Raw genomic sequence first — 27,283 nt, forward strand, 5'->3', positions numbered from 1 at the left:
AGGATACAATGTTCAAACGGAAAACAAAACGAGCGCTCCTAGAAGATGCAAAAGAAACTGCGATGGAAAGCAGGTCTGAACCTTTAACAGCTGTAAAGTTATATCTGCATAAACGCTTTTTCAGAATTTGAGAGGTGGCTCCACTACAGCCCTGTGTAACTGTAAAAAAAAAATTAGTTTATCTATCACTCTATACCAAAAAGACTCTGACTGTTCATCTCTGTTGCTGTCGCAATGTTTTGGCGTGAGACTGAAGGTGAAAGCGTGAGAGTTGGCAACCCTTAGTAGTGAAGACAACTCTGAGATATCATCAGCTTTTAAGTTGATATGTTTAACTTATTAGCAAACAGTTACTTATTTCCGCATCCAGCAGTTTCAGAGTAACATTATCACTCATGTGGAGTCGTGTTTCTGTCCACCTGGTGAATGTAAGTCCAATATTCACTCTCTTTTAGCTCTGTTTTATTCTCTACCAATTCCTGAGGGAAATATCTGGCTCTTTAGCTGCTAAATGCTCCACTATGTTCACCAGCTAGTCTACAGCTAACTGTGTCTGTTTGGTGCTGAGCAGGTAGTGTACAGTGACTTTTTACAGATTTTTCTCTGAAAACGACGCTATGAGACGCTGAGAATGAACCAGAACAGTAAAGTTGCAACCGGACAGATAAACAATGAGCTGAAACTCACTATAAAGCTCCGTAAAGCCGAGAGGAGCTGCAGAGTCAACACATTACACACTGTGAGTTCAGACTGTGGTATTATTTTTAAAAAATGAATTATCGCCCCTTTAATTAGGCCTAATACACACTCAATATGCACAAGCAAACATGTTTATGACCCTTCAGCGTTTTGAATAATGCATGTTTCCTTTTATCATGTTTGGCTGTTTTCTCCATTTTAGATTTCTGTGTCACAGAAAAACTATGAAATACAGCCTACAAGCCTTCTGCTAGTCCGTCCTAGTTATAGACTTAAAGGAGGTTCACAGTTTTCAAAGTCTGTCTTAAAACAACAGTCAGGAGCACAAATGAGCAGTGAAAGAGGTTTTCCTCGCTGTAATCATTCCTCCTGTTCATACTGGATATTAAAAGATCCTTCAAATGTGCTTTCAATGGAAGTGATGGAGGCCAAAATCCACAGTGTGTCCACACAGTCATTTTAAAGTTGATGTGAAGCGTTTATGAGGCTTCATCAGTCTGAGTTAGTCATATCAAGTGGATATCTGACACATTTACAGTCTTTTTAGCATCAAATTCCCTCTTTGTGTTTCCTCGGACAGTGTTTCCCTGTTGAGCTGCGGTGGAAGAATAGTAACAAAAAGAGGAACTTTGGCACTAAGAAGACTGTGGGTTTTGGCCCACATCACTTAAACTGTACGTGCATTATGAAGGGATCTTCTAATGGTCAGTATGAACAGCAAGAAAAACATGTTTCAATGTTCATTTGTGCTCCTGACTGTTGTTTTAAGACAGACTTAAACAATTGTGAATCTGTCCTTTAACACACCTGCAGTTCTGATTGTAAACATACTTTGTTGTGGCCACAGGGTGGCGCTGTAGGACGGTAGTAAACTCAGCTGTGTTGTTACTGGACTCTGGGTCTGATTGGTCCACTGTGCGTAAAGCACTTTTCATCCCCCTTCATATTTTGGTTAGTTTTGGCACAGCAGGACAGTCTCATGCAGCTGTCTGTCACTGGCAGCTTGACTGAGATTCAAACTGGGATTGAAGCTTTGATTTAATGGAAAGCTTTTGGTCTGTTCTCCACTGTGCGTAAAGTTATTTAAACCTAAAACACATTTAACACTCCTTCAGTCTATATGATGTCAAGCAGTCTGTTGGTGAAAACCCTGGAGGACCTGAGCCTAGATCCGGGCTATGTGGCCGGGGACCCCTGCCCGTCCCTCAGCCTGTCCTCCTCCGGCAGGTCGAGGCAGTCTCAGCCCCACACGAGCACCCCTCACCGGGGTCCCTGGTGGCAACACGCCGGCTCTCTGTACAGCAGGAACGGCAGCTGGGACACGGTGAGCTCGCTGCAGGAGGACGCGGCGGACATCCTGGCCAAGTGTCCCTGCCTGCCCGAGCTGGAGGAGTATCCCTGGACCGAGCAGGAGCTGCGGGAGGTTGTGCGTAAAGTCGCCGGCTCGGATGCGTCGTTCAGCGGGGAGGCAGTGCACCGGCTGTCCGTTCTGCTCCGGAGGGCTTTGGTGCGGATCTCCAGAGAAGCGCAGCGGCTGAGTGAGCTCCACAGGCGGTGCACACGCCTGGAGGTCCAGAGCGCGGTGAGGCTGGTGCTGAGCTGGACTCTGGCCGAGAGGTGCATCTCCTCCGCGGTGAAGGCTGTGTCCCTGCACTGCATGAACTCCGGGGACACCGCGTGTCAGCGGGGCAAGTCCGCGCGCTGCGGGCTGACGCTCTCCGTGGGCCGCTTCTTCAGGTGGATGGTGGAGACACGCGTGTCGGTGAGGGTGCACGAGTACGCCGCCCTGTGCATGGCAGCGTGCGTGGAGAGTTTGGCGGAGGAGGTGGCAGGACGGGCGCTGAAGGCGGCGAGGCTGACCGCGGAGGAGGAGGGGCAGCGGGGCGGCGGGGTCACCTGCGTCCCGGTGACGGTGGAGCTGCTGGACGGAGCCGTCAACAACGACGCGGAGCTGTGGGGGCTGCTGCAGGTCTACGAGCATCTGATGTGTGGAAAAAATGCAAATGGTGAGTTCAAGTATCATGACACAATTGATTTTTTTGTCACAAAATCTCGTTTTGTTTATGATAAACCAGGTTTATGGATAATATAATTATGAGGGAAGACATGACCTCTGATTTCTGAGGAACGTTGATGGGAATTGTCATCAATTTGTTCCATTTTAATGATTAAAAGTTCTCACATGTGAGAGACTTTATTCTGATTTTTCTGTTTTCATCTATGTGACGTGTCTCATGTGAAAACGTAACACTGGCAGAGAGAGAGAGAGAGAGAGAGAGAGACAGCTCACAGGGGAGAAATGACTTGTGTGAAATGTCACATGTTCATCAATGAAAACAATCATGGTCCATTACCCAAAGAACACGTGTGTTTTGAACTCACATGTATGTTTTTTTACGTGTGACTTGATGTCACACATGTTCGAGCTGTTTGTTCTTTCTGCTCCTCTGTGTCTTCTGTCTCATCAGATAATAACTTGTGTTGGTGAGAAAGATGATACGACATGTAGATTATTATAAAAACATTCCACCTGCTCCTGTTTTCCACCAACTTCTGTAACATTTCTTTCATCTGTCTGAAACATAAAACTATTTTCCCTCCATATTCTGATATAAAAACGTCTATATTACTGTACTGAATGGTAAAACTTTTTATGACTAAAAGGCGAAATGCCTAAAACTCATTACTGAGTCTGCTTCCTACGTCTCTGTTAAAGCTGGGTGGTATTACAGAGCAGAGGAGTTAATGATGGCATCAGATTGCTGAAAGAAAAGTCTAGATAGTAATAAAAGATAAGAAGTCTAGCAGCACCATGTAGAGGCTGATGGAGGGGGGGGGGGGGGGGGGGGGCATCAGACAGGAAACAGGCGTTTTGGGGAATCACAGACACGGAAGTGGAAGATCCTCTCTGATAAACATCTGGAGTCAAATGTTCACTGAGATTTACTGCATGTGTGTTGTGGTGAGTTTCAGCTGAGTCATGGTTCACATTAGAGCTGTAAAGATTACCGGATTAGTTGATCTACAGACAATTCAATTCAATGTTTAAGTTATTTTTCAAGTGAAGAGTTTTCTGATGTTATATAGATAAAATAATCAACAGATCAATCTATACATATACATCAACACATCCTCCTCTTAAACGAGTATTTTCACCTTTAATTAAATATCAGACTCCATCAGTTGGGGTTCAGTTTGTTTCTGACCAGACAACATAAACACGATCTGGAACCGATCAAACATTTGATTTTGTTCTCACATTTATCTGCTAACTTTTAAAAAACGTCATTACGTTTGTTTCATGAGTGAAGAGTTTTAAACTACGTCCACAGTAAAGAATTAACCCTGATTTTAACCCTGAATTGGTCCAACTTGACTAATTTTAGAAGGTTTCAGTATTTCTGCCAGATCAGTCGTCAGTTCACCTGCAGTTCAGGATCACAGCATCTGATTAATCACCCGATTGATCGACCACCTGTCTGACGGTTGGAGTTCTGGCAGGTCAGAGATGTTTGTTGGCTGTCTGCAGTTTGAACAGTTTCCACTGTCAGATTTCCAACATGGCTGCAGTCAAAAGCTCAGTTATAAACTGCAGTGAGTTTGTTTTAATATTATTGGAGTAAATTTGACATGTTGTGACGTAAAACTATAATCTACCAGAGAGCGCTCAGATTGTTGCATCTTCCAGACATCTGTGGCTCCGTATTTGACTTCTTTTCTTCTTTCTGTCTGTTCATAACATAATTACACAGAGAAATTGCTGCTTTTCTCTCTTTTTTATCAACATTGTTGAGGACGTGGTCATGTTGTTTGAATAAACTTTATTTGAATTGTTACAGGAGAAAACTGACCGAGGGTTTAGTTCTTATGTTCAGTGTGACATCGTAGGTGCTTAATTGACCTGAAGAAGGTTTGTAGGTTTGTTTGTGCAGAAAGAAAAATTAACACAACATACAAGATTTAAAAAACACACTCAGCATCTGCACAACATGTCTGCTGATCTGTTAATAGTATTTCTCATAACTCTAGGTGAGATAAATTGATAAAAAACAATCTGTACTGATGTATTTTTAAAAAGTAAAACATCTACATAGAGCAGCAACTAATGATTATTCTTTATTATCTATTAATCTGTTAATTAATTGATTGAGATTGTTGGTCTATAAAATGTCCACAACCCAAAGATATTCACTTTACTGTCATAGAAGACTAAAGAAACCAGTAAATATTCACATTTGAAAAGCTGGAACCAGAGAATGTTTGTATTTTTTTTTCTTAAAAACAAAGGCTGCACAACACGGTAAAAACATGATATTGTGATTATTTTTGCATCATCATTTTAACTGTAAAAAAACAAACAATAAAATGAGATGATGTGTTTTTGCTGGCGTCTGTAGAAGATGATTTGTAGTTTCAACCTCAACCTTTATTAAAAAATTGCAGCTGCTGTGATTTGGATGTTCCTCTTATCTATACTGTGATTTCAATACGATTTCTATTAATTGTGCAGCTCTATTAAAAACAATTAATCCATTATCAAAATAGTTTGCAGTTAATTTTCTGTGGATCAACTAATTAATTAATCTACTAATCATTGCAGCTGTAATGTAAACAGACATAAATACATGTGATTAACTTGTCGAGTGAATATTTGAAGCATCAGTCCAAACTAACTCGACCCCCCGCCCTCCGTTGAAGGCACCATGTTTCTCTGCCTCCTGCCCCACTGCATGCTGGGATATAGGTTTCAGCTCCCATGAGAACGAACAGGAAGAAGCGGGTAAAGTAAATGAGCGAGTGTTGTTAGCCTCTGACCCGCACACAGGACACAAAGGAGCTCTCTTTCCCGCTCAGGCTGCGGGCCACGAGGTTCACGGCTCCGAGTGCCGTCTGCTCGGCTTAAACAAACAGCCGCTGTCACCCCACGCCAACAAAACACTCACACTCTGTTACCTCGCACACTTCTTTTTTTAATAAGGACATTGTTCAAGGATGAAATTGTTCTGCCTGATCTGATGATAAAAATAAACCCCAGCAGTGAAACGTGAGAAAATGCCTCCAGTCCACTGTGAGGATCCAGAAACTCAGCTTGTAATGTCATTATCCTCCTAAGATCTCTGCAGCGAGCAGATTTATACTGCTACTGAGTCCAGACATGTCTACAGAGATCAGATTAAATCATTCAGTTTCCTTTCATTCACTCTTTATTTTTCCTGCTTTTTAAACCTGCAGTGCGGAACTTTTACATATAAATGAACGACCGTTACATCCGAGCGTTTGCCAAACACGTTCACGCTAATACCGATGAAGTCTATCAGCGCCAGCTACATCTCTCTGTATTTCACAGTGTACGGAGTTTTTTTAAATCTCATGTCGGGTGTGATATTCCCGTGCTGGCCGTTTGGCCGTTAATCGTGCGGCTCCTTTAGACCTTCCAAAGGTTGAAGGACTCTGAATGGATCGAATTCTGATAGTGAAACGAGTCATTTCACAGAGGTTGTGTGAGGCTCAAAACAATTTATCCACCGTTTTACAGCCGCAACAGTAGGTTACGGCCAGTATGTTACTGGCCATCGAGCGTAGTGGGATAAATCCTGGTGGACCATCAAAAAATACATTTTTTGGGCCAGTGGACCATATAAAAACATATCCGTCTTTACTGGCCCTGTTTCTGCTGCATGTCAGACAATCACAGCCGAGACTTTACTCTCTCTGTCAGGACATAAAAGTCCTGAACTCTAGTTTTAAACTCTGCAGACAAACAGTTTAGTCAGTTTCTGCTCAAATTAGCTTCTGTTCCTTCACACTTGGACATGTACGCTGTATTGTAGTAAATGTGGAGCTTCTGATCTTTTTTTTCTAAATAACCAATAATGGTTTTGTACATAAAATGTCAAAAAAATGTTGAGTCTGAGGCGTCGTCTTCAAATTATTTCTTTTTTTTCTGACTTAAAAGGTTTCACATTTACAGTCACATAACATAGAAAACTCATCACACATCCTCTCAGCTATAAATAAAGACTATTTAGTATTTTCACCTGATAATTGACTTCAACAATGAATCAATTATCAGAATCGCTGCTGATTTAATTTTCTTTAGATTGAGATTAATCAAGACGTCTGAATCACCGCCCACATCTGACTCATTCAAGTTCAACAAACTGTCGACCAAACAGAGCACATCCACTGAGTTTTATTTTTTCATACCAGCGTGTTTCCAGGTGTTTTATATGAAAGCATTAAGTCTTTTATGTCTCCAGAGAAAACTGTGAAATCTCACTCGAGTCAGCAGTCCTGATGTAGCCAAAAGACAATATCTCTGTTCTGCTGCATCAACTTTTATCCTTTAAAAAAAAAAAAAAACATCCTCTGTGAGTCCAACAATGTTAAACGGGTGGACTCTTCTAAGAACTGAGACGTCATCTTCTTACATAGCTAGCTAGTAACACGTCTACATGCATGAAAAATAGCCACGAAAATGGCGACGAGCATGGATGAGATTGGTGTAGTAAGTTATTGTTAGTCCAATTACAGAAATCTATATAATATATACAGATACAGGACTGTGCAAAAGTTTTAGGTACTAAAGGTAAAGTGAGGATGCTTTATAATGCCATTAATAGTTTTTATTTATCAGTTAACTTCATACACAGTTCAGTAAACAGCAGAAAGTAAATCATTATTTTCTGTGAGCTTTTCCTTTAAAACAGCAGCAGTTCTCAGTGTTTCAGGTATTTTGCAGGTCGGTTGTTCCTGCGTTTTGGAGAAGTTGCCACAGTTCTTCTGTCTCTTCATGTTTAATCCCAGACTGACTCCATGATGTTGAGATCAGGACTCTGTGGGGGCCAAACCATCTGTTGCAGGACTCCTTGATCTTCTTGTTGCTGAAGATAATTCTTTATGACTCCAGCTGGATGTTTGAGCTCATTGTCCTGCTGCAGAATACATTTGGGACGATAGACTTAAAAAAAAAAAAGCATAAAACCTTTGCACAGTGCTGTATGTACATATCTTAGATTATCATGAAAAGTTAACCAGTGGAACCAGAACCACAGCTTCTTACATTTTTTTCCATCAACAAAATTAAAAAATGACAGATACAACAAAATAACATCTTCTGTTAAACAGAAATCATGAATATGATGTCAGGCTTAATGAAGGGAACACACACACACACACACACACACACACACACACCAATCTGTAAATGTGACCAAAAACCACAAAGACAGAGCCCGAAGAAACATGACTCAGAAATAAAGAACAGATTTGAGAAATCTGGCGCGTAGTGAGAGTTCAGCACTTTCACTTACATGGTAGTAAATCACAGGAATCATAGAGTCATGTCAAACACGCAGACAGAATTGGCGGGAAGACTTTGTTTTGGTAGTGTAATCTGGTTAAAACCTGCGGGCTGCGTGTCTGGAGCCAGTGTGGATGGACGCTGTTGGCTCAGGCTCTGCACACAGTTGACACAAGGCTTTACAGAGTCCCAACACACAGAGCCAAGAGTCAGCAGTGATGAGGTGTCGTTAACAGCCCAGCCTGATTACGTCTCATTAAAACATCCAAACAGTTCCTCCTGAGAGAGACTGTGGTCCCCCGCCGACACCGAGACGTTAATCAAAGAGGCGTTTAAAGTCATCAACCTCTGATTCATCATTAAGCTGTGATTGTTTCATCATCAAACGCTCTTGTTGGCTTCACTTTCCCTCTTAAAAAACACAAAAAGGAATCTAAGAGCGGCTCGTGTTACCATGAGAAAACACTGCGGCCAACCCCTGGAACCACTTCTTCCTTCTGTTTTATAGTTTTGCATTAAGGCCAGATGGAGATAGCATTATACGACGTTTGGTAGCACAGTGAGTGTTGGGTTACTGCCCCCCCCCCCCCCCCCCCCCCCCGCTCTCTACTCTCCATCTCTGTAATGGGACACAATATCAGACACTTTCTCCAGCTGTCTGTCTGCACTTCCTCTTCATCCCGAGCTGACAAACTAACCACCACCACAGATATTTGTTGTGGTTTTTCTGAAAAAGTTTACTTTCCATTAAACTCCAGCTCCCGTCAGAATTTACAGCACGGATCATAATTTGGTTTCATCCATATCCATAAAATTCTCCACAATCAATTTTCTGATGTCTTTTTTTTTTTTCAGCCTTTCAGCTGTAATCTCTGCTGTCCTGCAGTTATCACTGACGTGTCTGAAGTAGAGCTGTGACCATTAATCGATTAGTCAGTGACAATTATGATAATTGAATGATTGTTAAAGCATTTTGTAAGCAAAAATGTTAAAAAATTGACTGATTCCAGCTTAAATTTTTCTTTTTCATACACTTCTGTGATAATAAACTGATTATCTTCAGATTTTCGACTGTTAGTCGGACAAAAGACATTTTTTTTTTAAAAGTAACCATGTACTCTGAGAACTCTGAGATCATTTTTCACATTTTACGAATAATCGGTTAATCGTAATTCATAATAATGAAAATAATCGTTAGTTGCAGCAGTTTGAAGTAACGCGACCCTTTGATTCGCCTGTCGTCTTTGCATTTCTGTCAAAGTGTGACACTGCCTAACTCCCAGCCAATCAAAAATGGGCAAAGAGGCGGGCCGAATGGCTGAAACAAGCCACCTAGCGGCTGGCGGACCTGTCACTCAAAGCAGCCACATCCTTCATTATGCATAACTTTACAGCTTAATAAAATTTAAACAGGTGAGTTATAAAAACATTCACCCCCCGTACAGTTGTCATGAAAGAGGAAATTAGCTACAGAGACCAAAACCGTTGTAAACATGTTTATTTCTGCTGTAAAGTCATTTTAACATGGGGGTCTATGGGGATTGACTCGCTTTTAAAGCCTCAAGTGGTCGTTCAAGGAACTGCAGTTTTTGGCTTCATTTTACAGCCCCGGAGGTTGCTGCTTGGAATAAACATAAATATGGAATAAAGATGATATTAGATCCGTTCTTATCTAAACATGTGGAGTGAACAACATGTCATACTGTTGAGAAAGTCTCTGTTATTTACATTATTACAGATATCAGTTGGGTTTAATGAGGTTTTCTTACCTCTGGAACAGAATCTGGAAGTTCTGGTTTCACGTCGGCTCTCTGTAGCCTGAGTGAGTTAACACAACATACAAGATTCTTAAAAACACAGAGTGTCAGTGATTTATGACCAGCTGGTCAAATCCAGTCCAAATTCTTTGTTTTATAAATAGACTTTTGGAGTTTTTCTGCAACGTTCTGCTTCATGTATCAGTGATAATTCTGCTCTGAAACGATGTGAAATAAACTGTTGTGCATCTCATACAGAAAAACTTCACAGGGCAGTTTGGTCTAGAGCTGCAACGATTAGTCAATTAATTGATTGGTCAGAAAATTAATTGGAAAATTAATTTTTATAATCAATTTCTGTCATTTTTTCAAGCAAAAAGGCCAAATTTTCTCCGGCTTCAGCTTCTCAAATGTGACAGTTTGCTGCTTTTCTTTGTCAGATGTGACAGTAAATCTTTAGTTTTGGACAAAACAGACTCAGATTTAATTAAATAAATGATTAATTGAGAAAATAGTCGTCAGATTAATCGATGGATGAAAATAATCGTTAGTTGCAGCTCTAGTACTGGACTCAACTTAGACTCAACTGAGGTGATCCTGACCTCCAACACACACACACACACACACACACACACACACACACGTCTTCACCCCTTCTGTGGTTCTGTTGTCCCAACCGAACACTCGCAGCATTATATACCAGCAGCAGAAAAGAACTGTTGTTTTCAGGCCCGGTGACTGTGGCTCTGTTTTCATTTGGGACGCACAAGCTTACCGGCACACGCACACACACACACACACACACACACACACACACACACACACACAGAGTACACACACCTCTATGAGGATGCTGTTGCAACTTGGGGGTTGTAAAGCGTTCTGTTTTGATTCAGCCACAAGCGCACACAAGGAGAGTCGCAGGAAATGACTTAATCACTCATGATTCTGGATGTAAGCAGGGCAGTGTTACACAGGAGCTGAGGTGTGTGTGTGTGTATGGGGGGGGGTTAGTACAACACAGGTAGGGATTAGAAAACAGAGGTTTGTGCTTTGTCCTCTACAGACTGGTCTCCTGTTGTGTTCTCATGAATAGATGCTTGTTCACTCTCTGCTGTCTGTAAACACAGCAGCAGTATAATCAGCACTAATTATCTGCCACCACACTCTACTTCTTGTTGAACCAATGATTCCTTTCTTAAAGCCGAGGTGTGTTTCTCAGGTCAGAGAGATGAATCTGTTAGAGACGATGATCAGACTTTTATTAAACATCAGTCAGTCAGTCCGCTCAGTACAGTGAAGGTGGAGAAGTTTAACTTTTCCTGCTGTAACTTCGGTCTCTGATCTACATTATAGCCAAATTTCCATCTAAATGTAGCATGAGAAAGACAACTGAACAGTAGGTTATCATTTGATGTATTTCTTGTATATATCAGACATGTTTCAGATGGTGTTTGAGTTCAGTTCAGTGTTAGTTTATGTGTGCTACGTCTATTCTAAACTTAGTTCTTTACTGTGTAAGATGAGGCAGTTGTGTGTTTAGCCAGTGATAAGATAAACTATAGTTATGTAGATGTTTAGTGTGGTTTGTCCTTAATTTAATATAGTAGTAATGTAGTAAACAGATGTCTTAAATTCTGTACAGTAGTATTTAAGGGACTGGTTCACTTTTCAGACAAAGAAAAGACAGCTAGGTGGTTTGTATCTTTGTCTCCAGAACTATGATGCATCATACTTCTGACTGTATTATTCGATTACATTATTTCATAATAAACTAACAATGATCTCTTTGTGTGTTTATTGAGTGATTTCCCATTACAAGCACAAATTTTAACGGAAATTCCAGTAAAACATCAAAAGAAAATGCAAATTAATGCACGTTTTTATCCACAACTGCAGAAGAAGAAGACAGTTTCATGTATCCATGTGAGGAAGGTTACAGCCTCCTCATCGCTCCACACAGATCGTTTAAGTCACACTCTTCATGTTCATGATTTATTCACTCGCTCTGTTTACGCTGCACTTTCTCATCGTTCGATTTTATTGATACACCAACTTTTTTTTGCAATATTTTGACATTTCCACTGAGGGGTTGTTTTTTTTTTTTTTGTAGTCAAATCAAAAAATCTGCACATAAACAGACAGATGGAAACGTACTCAGTGACTCAGCTCTGTGCCTCGCATTCTCTACAACAAAGGAAGTATTTTGTTCTACAGCCTCATGCATGTTAGAAATGAAACCGCTGCCAGAGTTGAAGCCCGTTCATTCAGTGTTTAATGTTTACGAGGAAAATCAAAATTTGCTGGTTGCAGCTTCTCAAATGATGATTTTAAGCTTCATCGTGCTTCATACATGATGGTAAAGTGAATATATTTGGGTGTCTGGAGTAGAGCGACTGCAGCTGGGTGTGTGTGGGCTGCGGGAGGATTCGGTGTTTTTTGCCGATCGTCCTCACTGAAGCTGTTTTCATTGTGTGGAAGATCAGGAGTCAGCAAATACCCGATCCAAGCGGGACACAATGGACGGGGGAGCTCATCCAAAATCTGGTCCTGTGGTTTTGGAGGGCGTGCTTCATTCACATCACTATTCACAAAACCGTTTTTACTACTTTTATTACAGCTTTTAAATCTATTTTATTACGTTTTTGTCGTTTTTATTTGCTCGTGTGCTTTGATATCAATAGTTTTTTGGGGGTTTTTTTGTCTTTTTTTGTTGTTTTTACAGTCTACACTTGTTCTGTCTTATTATTAGCTTGTCAGTTATCTCTGAAGCACTTTGAACTGCACTGACCTGTGTGAAAGGTGCTGTACAAATAAAGTTTGATTGATCACACACACACACACACAGAGTGATCTCTGTAGTTGATCATGTGTATAATGTTTCTTTTAGAGGAGGATCTACTGCTGTCGAACATGATGAAGATTTGTTTTTACATCTTTTTAGTTGTTAATCTGAAGGAAAACTCTACTGAGGGCAGCAGCTGTTGTCAACATCCACAAAAACTTCAAATTTTAAACCACATTTGCAGCATAAATACATTCATCAGAGCCAAAATACAGAGAAATACACATCTTCAGTTTGTCGCTAGTACAACACTTTTATCTAAAGCGATGAACATCTGAGAGCTGATACGACACGAGCAGAGATCCAGTCAGGAGAGAACGGTTAGCTCTCTGTGGTAGCGACAAATAAAAGGTGTGTTTTCAACCATATTTTGACAAAACTATGAGTGTTTGAAACATAGCAAACTAAACATACGGATGAGAAGTGATTTTATGCAACATGAGGAGTTTAAATGGGTTTTTTTGTGCATAGATGGTAGTGCAACAGTGCGGTTACGTGGGTTTAACCTCTGGGTTAACAGGACGCCCCAGTTTTGAGAAGATTTTATGGATGTTTTTTTATGAAACTGAAGGGAAAGTGGTTCTCTGTTTGAATCCATTTGAACTGCTGTCTGTGTAGATACTACAGACTGTAGAGTCCCAGTGACTGTAACCACTGTCACATGACAACCTGGACGACTACCGAACCACATGTGACCTCAACGACCCCAAAGCTGTAAACAACCCTACATGGAAATGTTCATGTCTCTTTCTGTTAACAGCTTACAGTCATTGTATGTTTCATCACTCACTATTTGAAGTATCATCTGCTTTCATCTGTGTACAATATATTCACAGCATCTAATATGTTTATCATTCATTTCTTTAATTGTACTCCTTCTTTTCTCTCCTGTTGTAGTTTTTCCTGTCGTTTGTTTTATCTTCTATCATTCAATTCAAACTTTATTAAGGACACAGCTCATGGGGGGTCCATAGAATAATAAAATACAATATATACCAAAGATACATAAGTACACATATCACAATATCTATTTAAGAAGTACACAGTTGTTTATCATGTCATTGTGTATATTTACTTTTGTCCCAAGCCTCATCTTAAACATTTTATTGTACAGATGACATGTTGTTCTGCACAAATGAGTCAACTTTCAAGACTACAGGAGAGGAGATGGTGTGATGATTATGTTTGATATGTTCTGTGTATTTATTTTAACAAGGACTCTGCAGCTACGCTAGCAGCTCTGTGAGGCTGTACTGAGGTGCTTAAATGCTTTGAGCTAAATGCTAATATCAGCATGCTAACAAGCTGAATGATGCTAGTACATTGATGTTAAGCACATCATTTACAATGTTCACCATCTTAGTCTGCAGTGTTAACATGCTAACATTTGCTAACTGACACTGAACACAAAGTGCAGCTGAAAGCACAGCTGCACAAATTGAAATTGCGACCAGATGACGGATGACGCTACATAAAAGAGGATCAAAGTTATTCCAATTCCTCCTGAGGGAAACATGAATGTATGTACAAAACTTCATGGTAATCCATCAAATAGTTGTTGAGATATTTCAGTTTGGACCAAAGACCGATGTTCTGATCCCAAGAGTCATGATGCTAGAAAGGCTAAAAACACAAATCATCAGCAGCTCGGAAACATTGAAAAGCATCTGTAAAATTTAACATTAATACCCGTGTGTGTGTGTGTGTGTGTGTGTGTGTGTGTGTGTGTGTGCGTGTGTGCGTGTGTGTGTGTGTGTTTTGTGTTTAGGTGAGCTGTCGCTGCCGGCCCATGTCAGCCCGTACACAAAGGTTCCCGAGGATGCAGTGGAGAGCAGGGAGGACGCCTACATCCAGCTGGAGCTGCGAACGCTGGAACAGTCACTGCTCGCCACCTGTGTGGGCAGCATCGCAGAGCTCAGTAAGTGTGTGTGTGTGTGTGTGTGTGTGTGTGTGTGTGTCACTCCCGTCACAGTCAGCTCCTGTGTTTTGTGTGTGTTTGTTTAAACTGTGACCGGCGTCAGGCTCCTGGGACACATCGTTAGTCGCTGCCAGCTCCCCCGTCGTTACATAACAACCTGCAGCTTGTATCCAGAAAACAAGGGCACCTTCACACCCTGCAGGCCACCGTACCTCATTATCTGAACACTCGTTACACAAGGAAAATAAAAGATCTCTGTGCCGTCGCTGTTCATGGTGGTTTATGGACATGCGGGTGAATACAAAGCACTTTTTCACACCATATTCTGTGTATTTCAAAATATGTAAAGTTATGTCAGCTTCTACATTTCTCCCTCGTGTTTAAATTATTGCTGTTGACTGAGAATCACTAAACTGTTATTTGTTCTGTTTTCTTTGCTGTAATACAAATTAGGGGTGTGCCCGAATACAAATACATTATTCGGCAAAGCACAAATAGTGGGTTTTATACGAATATTTGTTTCATACAAATATTTTAAAAATTATTTGTTTTTGGGAAGAAAAAAAAACAAACATGTCAAATACCAGTTTGCAAGTCGGTTACATCGTTATAGGGGTAAGTCTCAAGAGACTCTCCATAACCTGTTGTTCCCTTTCTCCTTTCTACAAAGTTAGGTTGTAAAAAATAGGCAATAAATGAAAAGTGCAAAGCAAGAATCACCTTTGAAGTTCTTCTACATGTTACATGCTGTGCTGTCTCTGTGTTATGGGTGTATAAATAGTTAGAGGTCTGTCTGCAATGAGGTGATGAGTAAAGTTTTAGCTCAGTAGTCAGCGCAGTTGTCTATGATCTGGGAGACTCCAGTTAGAGACCTGGTGTGGGGACCTCCTTCATAATATTCATGAAGACTTATTGTAACACTTTAATTTTCTAAAATTAAAGGCATAATAAATACAAAAACAGGATTTTTAAGCCTCTTTCCACTTTTATTCGAATACAAATACAGATACAAATACAAATACTGAGCTCTCTGCACATCCCTAATACAAATACATAGCTGTTGTTTTCTTTTTGATGATGGTTCATTCATAACACTTAATCCTGAATCTTTATCTGTATTTGGTCGTCAGTGTCGGTGAGTCAGCTGTGAAATTAATCTTTGGGTTTGTGTCTGTTGCGCTGCAGGTGATCTGGTGTCTCGAGCGATGCATCACATGCAGCGTCTGCGCAGCTCGAGCCCCTTCGTCAGCCCCGCTCGTTCAGCCAATCAGCTGTCGGTATCCTGGGCCCCGGACGCCCTCCGCACGCTCTACTACTTCCTGTCCAGCCAGCAGATGGAGTCGCTGGAAAATCCCAATCTGGAACCTCCGACCGTGACGCTGAGCAGAGAGAGGTGTGTGTTAATCTGAACTCATCTGGTATAAATGTGATTTTGAGGGTTAATAAACAATAAATTACTGCAATAATTATGACTAATATCTAATCTACTGTCAACTAATATCCACCTTGAGTTTGCATTTTGCTCTGTGAGGAAGTTTTTATACATTTAATAATAAGAAATAAACTCGTGACCTTCCTCCAGGCCGTTCCTGCTCCTCCCTCCTCTCATGGAATGGATCCGGGTCGCCGTGGTGCACGCCGAACATCGCTGCAGCCTATTGGTGGACAGCGATGATGTCAGACAGACGGCCAGGCAGCTCCTCCCAGGACTGGACTGCGAGCCTCGTCAGCTGAAGTAAGACGTCTGTGACGACTGGCAGCTGATATTTATTCAGTGAGATGATACCAGAACCAGCTGAACCAGTAAACGTCTGTGGTTCTCTGCAGGTCCGAGTGTTGCTTCCAGTCCTTTAAGTGTCTGGATGCAGAAGCTGCTTCAGCCAAGTTCCAGCTGGATCTGGGCTTCAGGATGCTCTCGTGCGGCCGAGCAGACCTGGTCCTTCAGGCCACACAGCTGCTGGGAGCCGACGGGGTCGACACCATGGACGACCAGGTGAGGAGGGTCAACGTTCACCAGCAATTGTATAATAAATATACTCTAAGACAGCAGTTATCCCCTGAGAACTAGACGCATACTGTAGATTTCCAGCATTTAAAGGACAAAACCTCTAAAACAAAAGCATGTGTGTGTTTGTTCCTGCAGGGAATGACTCCTCTGATGTACGCCTCTGCAGCAGGAGATGAAGCACTGGTGCAGATGCTCATAGAGGCCGGAGCTCACCTGGACCTGCAGGTAAAAACACAGCTCAGGGTTTCTGCAGAGTTCATCAATGTGCAGAACATTTTAGACTTTTTAAGACCTTTTAACACCACATAGGTTACAACTGAATACATGTTTCACTATCATACTGGCCAAAGTATGAAAGTATGATGGAAAACTAGAATTATTTATAACAATATCACATTTTTCAGTGCCTCCTAGCTGTATGTAAATATAGTTCTTGATGATATAAATTAATTGAATTAATTGACTAAATTTACTGACACATTAACTGATACATGTCCACAGTGAGTAGATGAGCTTCCTGTAGTGAATGTTTGCTGCAGATCTGATGGTTCTGACTGAAAATCCAAAGGATTAAACAGCTTCCTGCAGCACAATCCACTGTCACACCAGTCTGACGTCTCCTGACAGCCTGGATTTAGACACAAAACCATTTTATGACTGACTAACATCACTGCCTTTTTAGTTCCTTATAAGGACTTCCTTGAGGAAACTGAATTCAGTGATTTTTTTAAAGACTTTTCCAGACCTGCAGATACCCTGACAGCTGCTGACTCAGCTCTATCTATCTGCATCACAGCTGCTTTTGTGAATGAAATGACTGAAGTCTGTTTGTCTGTGTTTGTGTGTGTGTGTGTGTGTGTGTGTGTGTTGCTCAGGTCCCGGGCTGCTCGGCCAGACATCCGTCTGTTCACCCCGGCAGTCGGCGCTGGGCGGCTCTGACGTTCGCCGTGCTGCACAGTCACCTCTCTGTGACTCAGGTTAGAGCTTCAGACTGAATCCATCACAGCATCAGGATGTGTTTCAGCGGGTTTATAGAAAGCAAAGACATGTTCAAGCTGAGTCTTTGGAAGGAGAAATCAACAAGTGTATTTTAGCTGTTTGAACAAAGCAGATCCATGTAAAATCATCTCTAACCGAGTCTTGTCCTGACAGCTGCTGCTGGAGGCCGGAGCAGACGTGGAGGGTGGAGCCCTGCTGGACGGTCAGGAGAGCTCCGCTGAGACGCCGCTACAGCTCGCTGCTGCTGCAGGTATCATTATAGTGAAGACCTCACGGTGTTTGTTTGACCAGACTGACACCTTACATGGACTGAATGCTACTGATACTGTACTACAACATAAACTAACCAGAAAAAGTTTTCATGTTTGTACATTTCCCAGAGTGAAATGCTTTAGCTTGTTGCTAATAACTTGCTAAATGGTTGCTCACATTTTCACACTGGTACAGTAACTATGATCCGTTTCTTCTTCTCAGGTTTCTACGAGATGGTGAGTTTGCTGCTCACTTATGGTGCAGACCCTCTGCTCAGAGTGCATCATGGGAATTCTCTGACATCACCGCTGTATGAGGACATGAACTGCTTCAGCTACGCCGCAGCACACGGACACAGGTGAGACGTTTATCCTGTACTTTTTTTATCCTGGTCTCTTCATGTGGTCACAGTGTCACCTACAGAGTGAGCCGTCGAACCTTTTTAAGATTCTTTAACTACTTTCAATTTTCACAACAGTTTTAAAACTCTTAACATAAAGAACCAAACTCTTAATTTTGGCCTCAAAATCTTACACAATGCACAATATGAAATCATCTATGTCAAATATATATTGCAATAAGTTTATCAGATCAAAGCAACAGTTTATTGCTGAAATTCTTGTTACATTTTAAAATGGTCAATATAAAATAAAGCTGTCAAATTAACTAATTCTCATGAAAACACTTATTAAATCAAGATGATAGAGATGTAGAGTAAGAATGACTTTTGAAAACTTACATTTTATTTATTGAATATGATATATTACTACATCTATATATCCATATATGTGACATCTTTGCTGGTTGCAGCTTCTCAAATGTGAGAATTTGAAGCTTTTCTGTGTCGTACATGATATTAACTGATTTTCTCTGGATTTTGCTCGATCAAAAGAAGACATCTGAAGACGTCACCATGAGCTCGAAAAAAACATTTTTTCATAGACAAAACAATTCATCGAGAAAATAATCAGCAGATTATCAGATAATGTAAATAACAGTTGCAGTCCTGGCTGACCGTTATTCTTTCATAGTTCATCAACTAATTGATTAACCTGACGCGTCAGATGGTTTGTTAAACAAAGAAGCATCTGAGAAATCATCCTTGGAAACTGTTTGGAAAAAGGCAGGAAGTTTCAAAAAATACTTGGCAGATGATTGGATGAACCATCTGTCTGTCAGCATCTATCACCGTCTCACCTCACCAAACAGCTGGATTCACAAGATCACAGGATCATGTGAGAATCCCCACAGGACTCTGATTGGTCCGAACCACCGCTGGTTCAGACACAAGCGCATAATGTGAAGCCTGACAAGATGGATTTTCATGAGATCTTCTGATCTTGTGAATCCAGCTGCCTCCTACGGTAACTAATTCATCTCTAAGCAACAAGTCACACAACTGTAACAGACACTCAAACACGGCAACGTCTCTGCAGTAGTCAAAACAAATGAAATAGCTTTCTTTAAATTTCACAGTGGTGTAAAAGTGATCAGCAGCTGTATCATCTTCTTCTGCAGGAATGTTTTGAGGAGGCTGCTGCTGCAACCTCAGCACAGGAAGGAAGACATCCTCTCTCTGGAGGAGATCCTGGCTGAAGGAGTAGAGGAGGAAGAGGAGAAGGAAGCCAGAAGTCACACCAGACTCGCTCCAGCTCCTGACTCCTCGAGCCCTGCTCCCAGGCTTTGTAAGGCCAGGATGAAAGCCCTGCAGCAAGCGGCGTACTACAGCGCTGAGCACGGCTACCTGGATGTAACCATGGAGCTCAGAGAGATGGGTGAGTCACATGATCACAAGCCGAGAAAGTCTGTGTCATGCCCTGATGCAGATAGCTTTCTGTACGTCATTGATTAGATTTATTTGTACAACCTTTGATTGATATTAAGTCTAAATAAATGATGTGTTAAATATGCACACCGCAGGGAATTGAAATTGATCTTTAGAAGACGCAGTAAAGATGAATTTTATGTGCAAGAATCATCAATTTTCTCTGAATTTAATCAAAACATGCGAGCAAAATATGTGTGTCTGTTTCTGTCTGCATAAATATTTAACACTTAAATCATGTGCTTTGTTCCACCTCTCTGCTCCAGGTGTTCCCTGGAGGCTCCACATCTGGCTGCAGTGTCTCCACAGAGCGCAGCAGCTGTCCAGAGATGAAGTCACCGTCTCCCTCCTCACAGAGTTCCCCTCCATCAGGACGGAGGACTACAGCACTGAACTCCTCTCCACAGGCGTACCGCTCATGTTCAGCATGTTAGAAACCAGCAAGGTGCAGCTCAACACCTGTCTGTCTGTCTGTCTGTCTGTCTGTCTGTCTGTCTGACTGTCTGTCTGTCTGACTGCCTGTCTGACTGTCTGTCTGTCTGTCTGTCTGACTGTCTGTAGACCAATGTTGTATCAGTTTCATATTGCATCTGTAGGTACTTGCTACTGTACTCAACAGTTAAATTAGAACATCTTTAAACAAGGATTATTTTATTTTTATTCAACTATCAGGTTTTTGATAGCATGCGTATGGCTAAAACTAATTGTTTTATCTTGGTTAAATGTTACTGTAGATACCCATTTAACTTATATATTAAAATATTATTATTACTATAATATTGGCAGAAAAACTCATGAATATATTTGGCAAAACACATTGAGAAGCCTGGCAGCATAATGTGATTGATTGGAGCAAAATAAACCCTCCGCGAAGCAGCAAAGACAAATCTGCGTTCATGATTCATGAAGGTGAAGTCAGACTCGGCAGTAATAGCTCGGTAGCCTCAGAAGGAACGTTAAAGGTGCTATGCCAGCGGTCTTTGTGCTACGCTAGCTTTAGTAGCTAGCTTAGCCCAGCTTAGCTTAGCTAGCTATCTCTGGCTATGACTTTGGAAGTTTTGTTAAAAACATAATAATATATATAATATAAATACATATAAATAAACTTGTCTTGCCTTGAACGTCTAAAAAACTGAAAGTAAAATTGTTCTTCATAAGACAACAAATTTCCCCTCAAATTCCTTTCATCTTTACAGTAATGACCTTTAAATGTTACGGGAAATAAATAATGGCACAAACCTCCTGAAATTGTGAGTTTGCTCACCGTGCTGCATTTAATGATCAAAAATGTAATTCAAAACAGCTATGATATATGTTGCCAAAGACGAGCTCAGTGTCAGCCTTTGCTTCATGTTTTTCACATGGATGAAGGATTTGTAGTATTTTTATTGTCGGTTGTTTGTGTGTCCATGAGCCTTTATGTTTCCAACCTTGTCTCTTCAGGGTTTAATTATCTGTCCCGTCATACCTCCAGAGTGTCTGAAGTTCATGCAGTGTTTTTCCTCTGCAGGACTACGTGATCACCAAGAGGCTGACGTCGGTGTTTTCTCACTGCTACGGCTGCTCTCCCGTTCCTCGCGTCCTTCCCATGGACGTCACTCTGTCCACACAGCTGGGTAACGCTTCACCGCTGTCATCTGACAACAGGGTGTGATTTTTACATTTTCTAAATTGAATACATGGAGGATGACATGCTCGTCTCTGTCCTCAGATATTCATTTCCTGAACAATCAGGAGATGTCCGACGTGACGTTCATGGTGGACGGTCGTCCGTTCTTCGCTCACCGGGTGTTGCTGATGTCGGCCTCTGAACGGTCTGATCTCTCTTCTCTGACTACTTATGTATTTAAATCATGACTCATGCTGTTATTATTTATTAAGAGGTTAAATATCAGAGCTATAAATCCCTTACGTATTGTTCCTTATCCTGTTAATGTCAGAAATATCAAATACTTTCTACCTTTAATAGATTTTTAAACATTTTTAATCAAACTTTATTTGTACAGTACTTCTCATACAGAAATATACACTTACAGTCACATTTACAGTCTCTATACGATGACCCATTGAAGGTAAACCAGACGTGACACAATGTTTTTGTCAATTTGCACTCAGTCCCTCACTGAAACTAATTTTAAGGCTCTATGTGTTAAAGAACAATAATATAACTCAAAATCAGGAGCATTGAGTTTATTTTTATCACTGTAATATTGTTAACCTTATTCTTGTATACTTTTCCTTCCAAATGAATTTTGAAATGATATTTTGTGAACCAACAGAGGTATTTATGTATTTTGTATCGGTGCAAAAATAAAAACTGGATTAGATTCAATTAAGATTAATGTTCTCAAAGGCGTAACAGCTCTACAAATATAAAAAAAAAACAAAACAATAAAAAACATAAACTTTACACTGAGGCTCTAAATCAAACCCCAAAAAACTCCAACCCCCCAACTTGTATAAAAAAAGATATTAATGTGATTTTACTTGATTCTATTTTATTTTGTCTGCTTCTTTTATCTTATTTTTGCCATGTATTGTAAAGGTTTTTATTATGATGCTCTGTAAAGTACTCTGCTTGGCTTTGAAAAAGTGCTAAATCAATAAAATGTATTTTTATGAAGAAATGAGGGAAAGTTTTCACGTCAGCGTTGTATTAAAAATAAACTGACTGGATCCTGCATGAAATAATCCCTCAAACTGAAGTCATTTTAAAAGTGCAAAATATACGACATTCAGCCCCAACAGACGTCAACAAACAGCTATTAGCTGTTAGATATAGATATAATATGGATATAATAAAGATATAATATAGATATAATAAAGATATAATATAGATATAATAAAGATATGATATAGATATAATATAGATATAATAAAGATATAATAAAGATATAGTAGAGTAATGGTGACCTGAGCAGAGAATGGAGTCACACTCTCTATGTGTGTGTTGTAATCAGATCTTCTCTGTTCTTTGTTTTGTTTGGATGTTAGTGCATGTTCGTCCCTCCATGTCCTCACCTCGTCCGTCTTCAACACGGCAGCTCGGTCACAAACTTTCTCAAATTACAACTAAACTTTACGTTAAATCCATCCGTGTTTGATCAGCACTGCCTAGTTTGACAGTTTGATCTGAGTTTCGTGAGCTGTCGGTTCAGATGCTGCTTTCTTTTTCTTTTTTTTTTAAACTTTATTGAGTAAACGATGTTCACATTTGTTTTGGTCTGTGATGCTGGTGCTCTAGTGCGACATCTAGTGGGGCTGAATATTGTATATTACATCTTTAACCCTACTGACCCCTTTAAGTAACAAATTAGTACATTTAAAAATCAATTTATAAATCATATATGTTCTAAAGGGAGCTGAGGGAAATGTAAACTAGATGTGGATAAAAAGAAAACCAGTATGACTCTTTAGTTTGTCGTGTTCTGATGTTCCGTCTTTCGTCCCGTCAGGTTTCGACAGATGCTCAGCGATTCCCCCGACAACATCGTCCACATCAGTCACATGACCTACAGCACGTTCCAGGTGAGACACACAGATCGACCTTCTGTTGTTTGGTATTGATTATTAGTTTTATTGGGGAGTTTATTATCAGGCAGCTGTTACTGAAGTGTGTGTGTTTCTCTACAGATGATGATGAAGTCTCTGTACTGCGGAGGGACGGAGGGACTGACTGTCTCACACTTTGAAGCCATGAAGGTGAAATCACTCACTTACTGTAGAGAGATTTTATTTATTATTATTTTATTATTGTAATTCATTTAGCAGATAAATTATTTCATGTGTAAAGGAGACTGTTTGCTTAACTGGGACTTAAATGTTTTGCAGCTTCTGCCTGTAGCCAGTTTCTTCCAGCTCAGAGGTCTGCTGAGGTGCTGCGAGATGAAGCTGTCGCAAAGTCTGACTCTTGATAACGTCGTCAACATCTACCAGACCGCCAAGGTACAAAAACACCACAGCTTCTGTCTGCACTGAGAAAACAACTCTATAAGACAGACGAGCTGAAACTCAAGATGCAGCATTTTGATTTAGAAAATAAACCAAGAGTCACATGACTTTAAATCCAGTCTGACTCCAGTTACAGTTTAACATTAATATGAGACTTAGACTTTTAGATTCAATAGTATATATATATATATATATATATATATGCTCAAGGCAAATGTGTCCGCTTTATGTGACATTTGTATGTTTGGTTATGATTTATTTTAAGAGTGTCATGATTTCCTAAAAAGTATCTGATATGCAACTGTAATAATAAATAATATTTCGAGAAAAGACTCATAATTCTACGAGGAAAAAAAGTTGTAATATCAGATGTAACCACTGATATCCTTGCAGTCGACCACTTCCCGCCATTTCCTCTCTTCCATAAAAGAGGGAATTTCTTCCAAGTCCATGTGGTTCTTTCTTCATAACAGACACTATTGTTTCAAAGTCCTGATGCTCATAATAATGTGATGCTGATGTGCCAAAGGATGAAGTATTTTGTTATTTGTGAAACCTGTATAACTTTACAAGATGCTCCACATTCCTCATTTTAACGCAGGCGGCAGATTTATTTTATTCTCATGAAATTACACCTTTTTTTTCTTGGAATATTATGACTTCATTCTTGAAATCTTCGGATTTTTTCCCTCTTCAGTTTGGCCTTGGTCATAGATTCCACCCGACAGTTGTGATATTATCCTCTCATGAGTCTATTTAAAAGTTTACAGTTCTCGTTGGTTAATAATGATGCATCTATTCATGTCAGTTTCTATTCTGACTCAGTCCTGTCCGAAGTTTATCAGTCAAAGTGCTGAAACGTTATGATGTGTTTGTGTTTGCAGCATCACGGAGCAGCTGAACTCTGCAGGTTTTGTGAAGGATTCTTCCTGCAGAACATGGATCGGCTCCTGGACAGAGAGGACTTCCACCGCCTGCTGCTGGGAGGGGTCGGTCAGGAGCTGCTCTGCCCGGGGACGGGCAACCGATCTGGACCGGGACAGGACCGGAAGCAGCCGGTCCTCCTGAGGGATCTGGAGGTCACACTGATACACAGACTTTACACCCTAAACTCAGCGTGTCGAGAGTAGAAACGCTGCAGCGCTGGACTGTGTGTGTTAAAAACAGATGTATGTGTGTTTGGGAATAGTAGCCATATACTGTGTTTCTACCTTAGTCTTCTTAGGGAGAACATATTAGTGTAGCCTAAAGAGTAGACTAGACCTGCTCTATGTGAAAAGTGCCCTGAGATCACTTCTGTTGTGATTTGGTGCTTTATAAACAAAATGGAACTGGATTGAATTAGAGTAGAAGAAGAAGAGACTGTAAACATCGTCTGCTTGAACAAGTTTTTCTCTTAATCTTGACACAAGTGAACATTTCTGCTGCTGAGAGATGATCTGAATCAATTAGATGAAGAAAATTTTACAATTTTGATAACTGATTAAGTCATTTATCGAGTGAAATTAACAAACATTCTGGTTGCAATTTTTCCACTTTAAGGATTTTCTGTTTGCTGTCACTATGAATCAAATACATTTGTGTTTCTTTGACTGTTGATCAGACAAGAGGAGCAACTTGAAGACATCACATTTGGCTCTAGTAAGCTGTGACGGGCATAATGACAAAATTATTAATAAATCTTTTTGAGGTTTCGCTTGTGTCAGGCTTTTAAAACCTCAGACATTACCTCAGGCCACTTAAAAAAAAAATTAACAAACTTTACCAAAGCTGCATCAGAGTCCTGTTAACTTGTCACAGCAGAGCAACAGCTGACATATAAGTTCTCACTTAAAGTACATCAAAGTGTCCTCAATATTCTCCTTTTTCCATTCAATGTTGGATTTCACCAAACAATTTTAACTTGTATATTTAAAGATTTAACTCTCCAAACTACACTGCCACCACAGAATGAGGAAGAATTCAAAGAAATGTGAAACGTGATTACCTTTAACCCTCACGTTCCTTAGATGTGCTCTCATTTACTCATCATATTCACCAATCAGATGTTTTCACTATTTACTGTCAGAACATATAAAGAAGTAGCTTGAAGTACTAGAAGCAGATTTCTCAGGACTTTAATAGAATAAGTTTCTGCCAACCGAGGTCACGTCCTCAGTATTGTTTCTGGGAATTCAGAGATGTTAATTACATGTAGTATATTTGTGTGTGTGAGAAACACTTTAGAGTCAAGCTCTTATGATATGCCAAAAAAATTTAAGGGATTTAGTGGTTCCCCACCAGAATTATGATCCTGGCAGTGTCAGACCAAAAAAACGACATTTTGGTTTCTTGTAAAACATTTTTCAGCAGTTCAGTGGCGGCAGATTATTGAAATTTATTGCAACTTTTGATATTATGTGTTCTTGACTTCAGACAGAAAAAGACAGAAGCAGCTTCTCAGTTTAGTCGCTGACCGTTGACTTTGTTGGCTGAAAGTATAACTGTTGCTGGCAGTTAGCTAGCTAGTCAATGTTAGCTCCACCAAACTCAGAGAGCTGGTTGAAAACTGTCTCCAGGAACCTCATTTTAAAGCAGGAAACATGCAAAAGGGTCTTAAATCAACACTGAATTGCTACATGCATACAAAAAAAGACTGAGGCTATAAAGCTAGCTAAAAAAAAATGTTCCATGCTCCAACATGTTTAAATGCCTGCTATAGAAAAACACACTTGGACAAGCAACAGAGAGGTTAGATTTATGTCTTATTGTTTGTCAAACAGTATGTTTTACTTTTAACTTAACAAGATAAAAAGTCTTTGAGGATTTGGTTTAAGTTTGGTTAATGGATGAGTTTAGCAAATCTAAAGACGCATGTTTGCTTGGGAGTGAAAGGACCAATATCCATATGGTGGTTGGCTTTTTATAACATATCCTATGATCTCACAACACTAACTGTTTTTTAAAATGAATTATTAGTTAGCTAATAATATGCTTACTCTTGGAAGTAATGCTAGGTTACTGCTGTAGTTAGTGAGCTGGTTAGCCAGACACAGTAATGTTTGTTAAATATATAAGATAAATACACAATTTAATCCATTCTTTACATTTTTTTTATCATGATTTTGGTTTTGGAAAAGCTAAAAAAAAATACAGAGCTCTTGCATGCTGAGAAATCCAAAGCTTGACCTGCTGTGTGTAGTTAAGGTTGCTAAACTATGCTAGCAGTTATGCTAGCAGCTAACAGTTTATTTGGAGATTTCAAACCTTTAAACTGTGAGCTAAAGATGGTTTGGTGAATCCAACACTGCATTGAAAAGGAAAATAACCTAAAACATTTCCATATACTTTATATGACTTCTGATGTGTCCATTTTAGTGTTTTTTATTAATAATGTGCAGTTTTGTTGTAGCGAGTCAGGGCTCCATATGTTCCTTGTGTTTACAAGCTACAGTCTGAAGGGATTTAAACAAGACATTTACATGGTACATTTAAAATTCTCTGTTGCTGCATGTAGATAATCATGTAAAATATGTACATACGTTTGTGAATAAACATCTTAACAACCCAAACTGGTGAGAAAAAAAAAAAAAATCGTGCACACACAGCTCCAAAGTCAACAGATTTATTTCCTTTAGCACTGAAGTTGTTCACAGTAACATCACAAGGGAATACATTGCCAGTGGTTATCCTGCTCAGTAGTAGCGCTCCGTGCTCCGAGTCCATTCTGTGTGCTCTGGATTCCCA

General features: G+C 40.1%; 1 protein-coding gene across 1 annotated transcript; it reads left to right on the top strand.

Moving 5' to 3' along the window:
* The first annotated feature begins 188 nt into the window (after nucleotides 1–188).
* On the top strand, nucleotides 189–27,067 carry LOC137184498 (ankyrin repeat and BTB/POZ domain-containing protein 2-like). Its single transcript, XM_067592285.1, has 18 exons — nucleotides 189–428; nucleotides 1,815–2,705; nucleotides 14,373–14,522; nucleotides 15,708–15,915; nucleotides 16,105–16,257; nucleotides 16,350–16,515; nucleotides 16,666–16,755; nucleotides 17,406–17,507; nucleotides 17,683–17,779; nucleotides 18,004–18,139; nucleotides 19,300–19,556; nucleotides 19,873–20,051; nucleotides 21,117–21,222; nucleotides 21,318–21,420; nucleotides 23,062–23,134; nucleotides 23,240–23,308; nucleotides 23,438–23,551; nucleotides 24,442–27,067. The coding sequence occupies exons 2-18, from the start codon at nucleotides 1,820–1,822 to the stop codon at nucleotides 24,685–24,687; spliced, it is 3,135 nt and encodes a 1,044-aa protein (XP_067448386.1). The 5' UTR covers nucleotides 189–428; nucleotides 1,815–1,819; the 3' UTR covers nucleotides 24,688–27,067.
* Nucleotides 27,068–27,283: the final 216 nt, after the last annotated feature.

The sequence above is a fragment of the Thunnus thynnus genome, chromosome 1, assembly GCF_963924715.1.
Source record: "Thunnus thynnus chromosome 1, fThuThy2.1, whole genome shotgun sequence".
Taxonomy (NCBI): domain Eukaryota; kingdom Metazoa; phylum Chordata; class Actinopteri; order Scombriformes; family Scombridae; genus Thunnus; species Thunnus thynnus.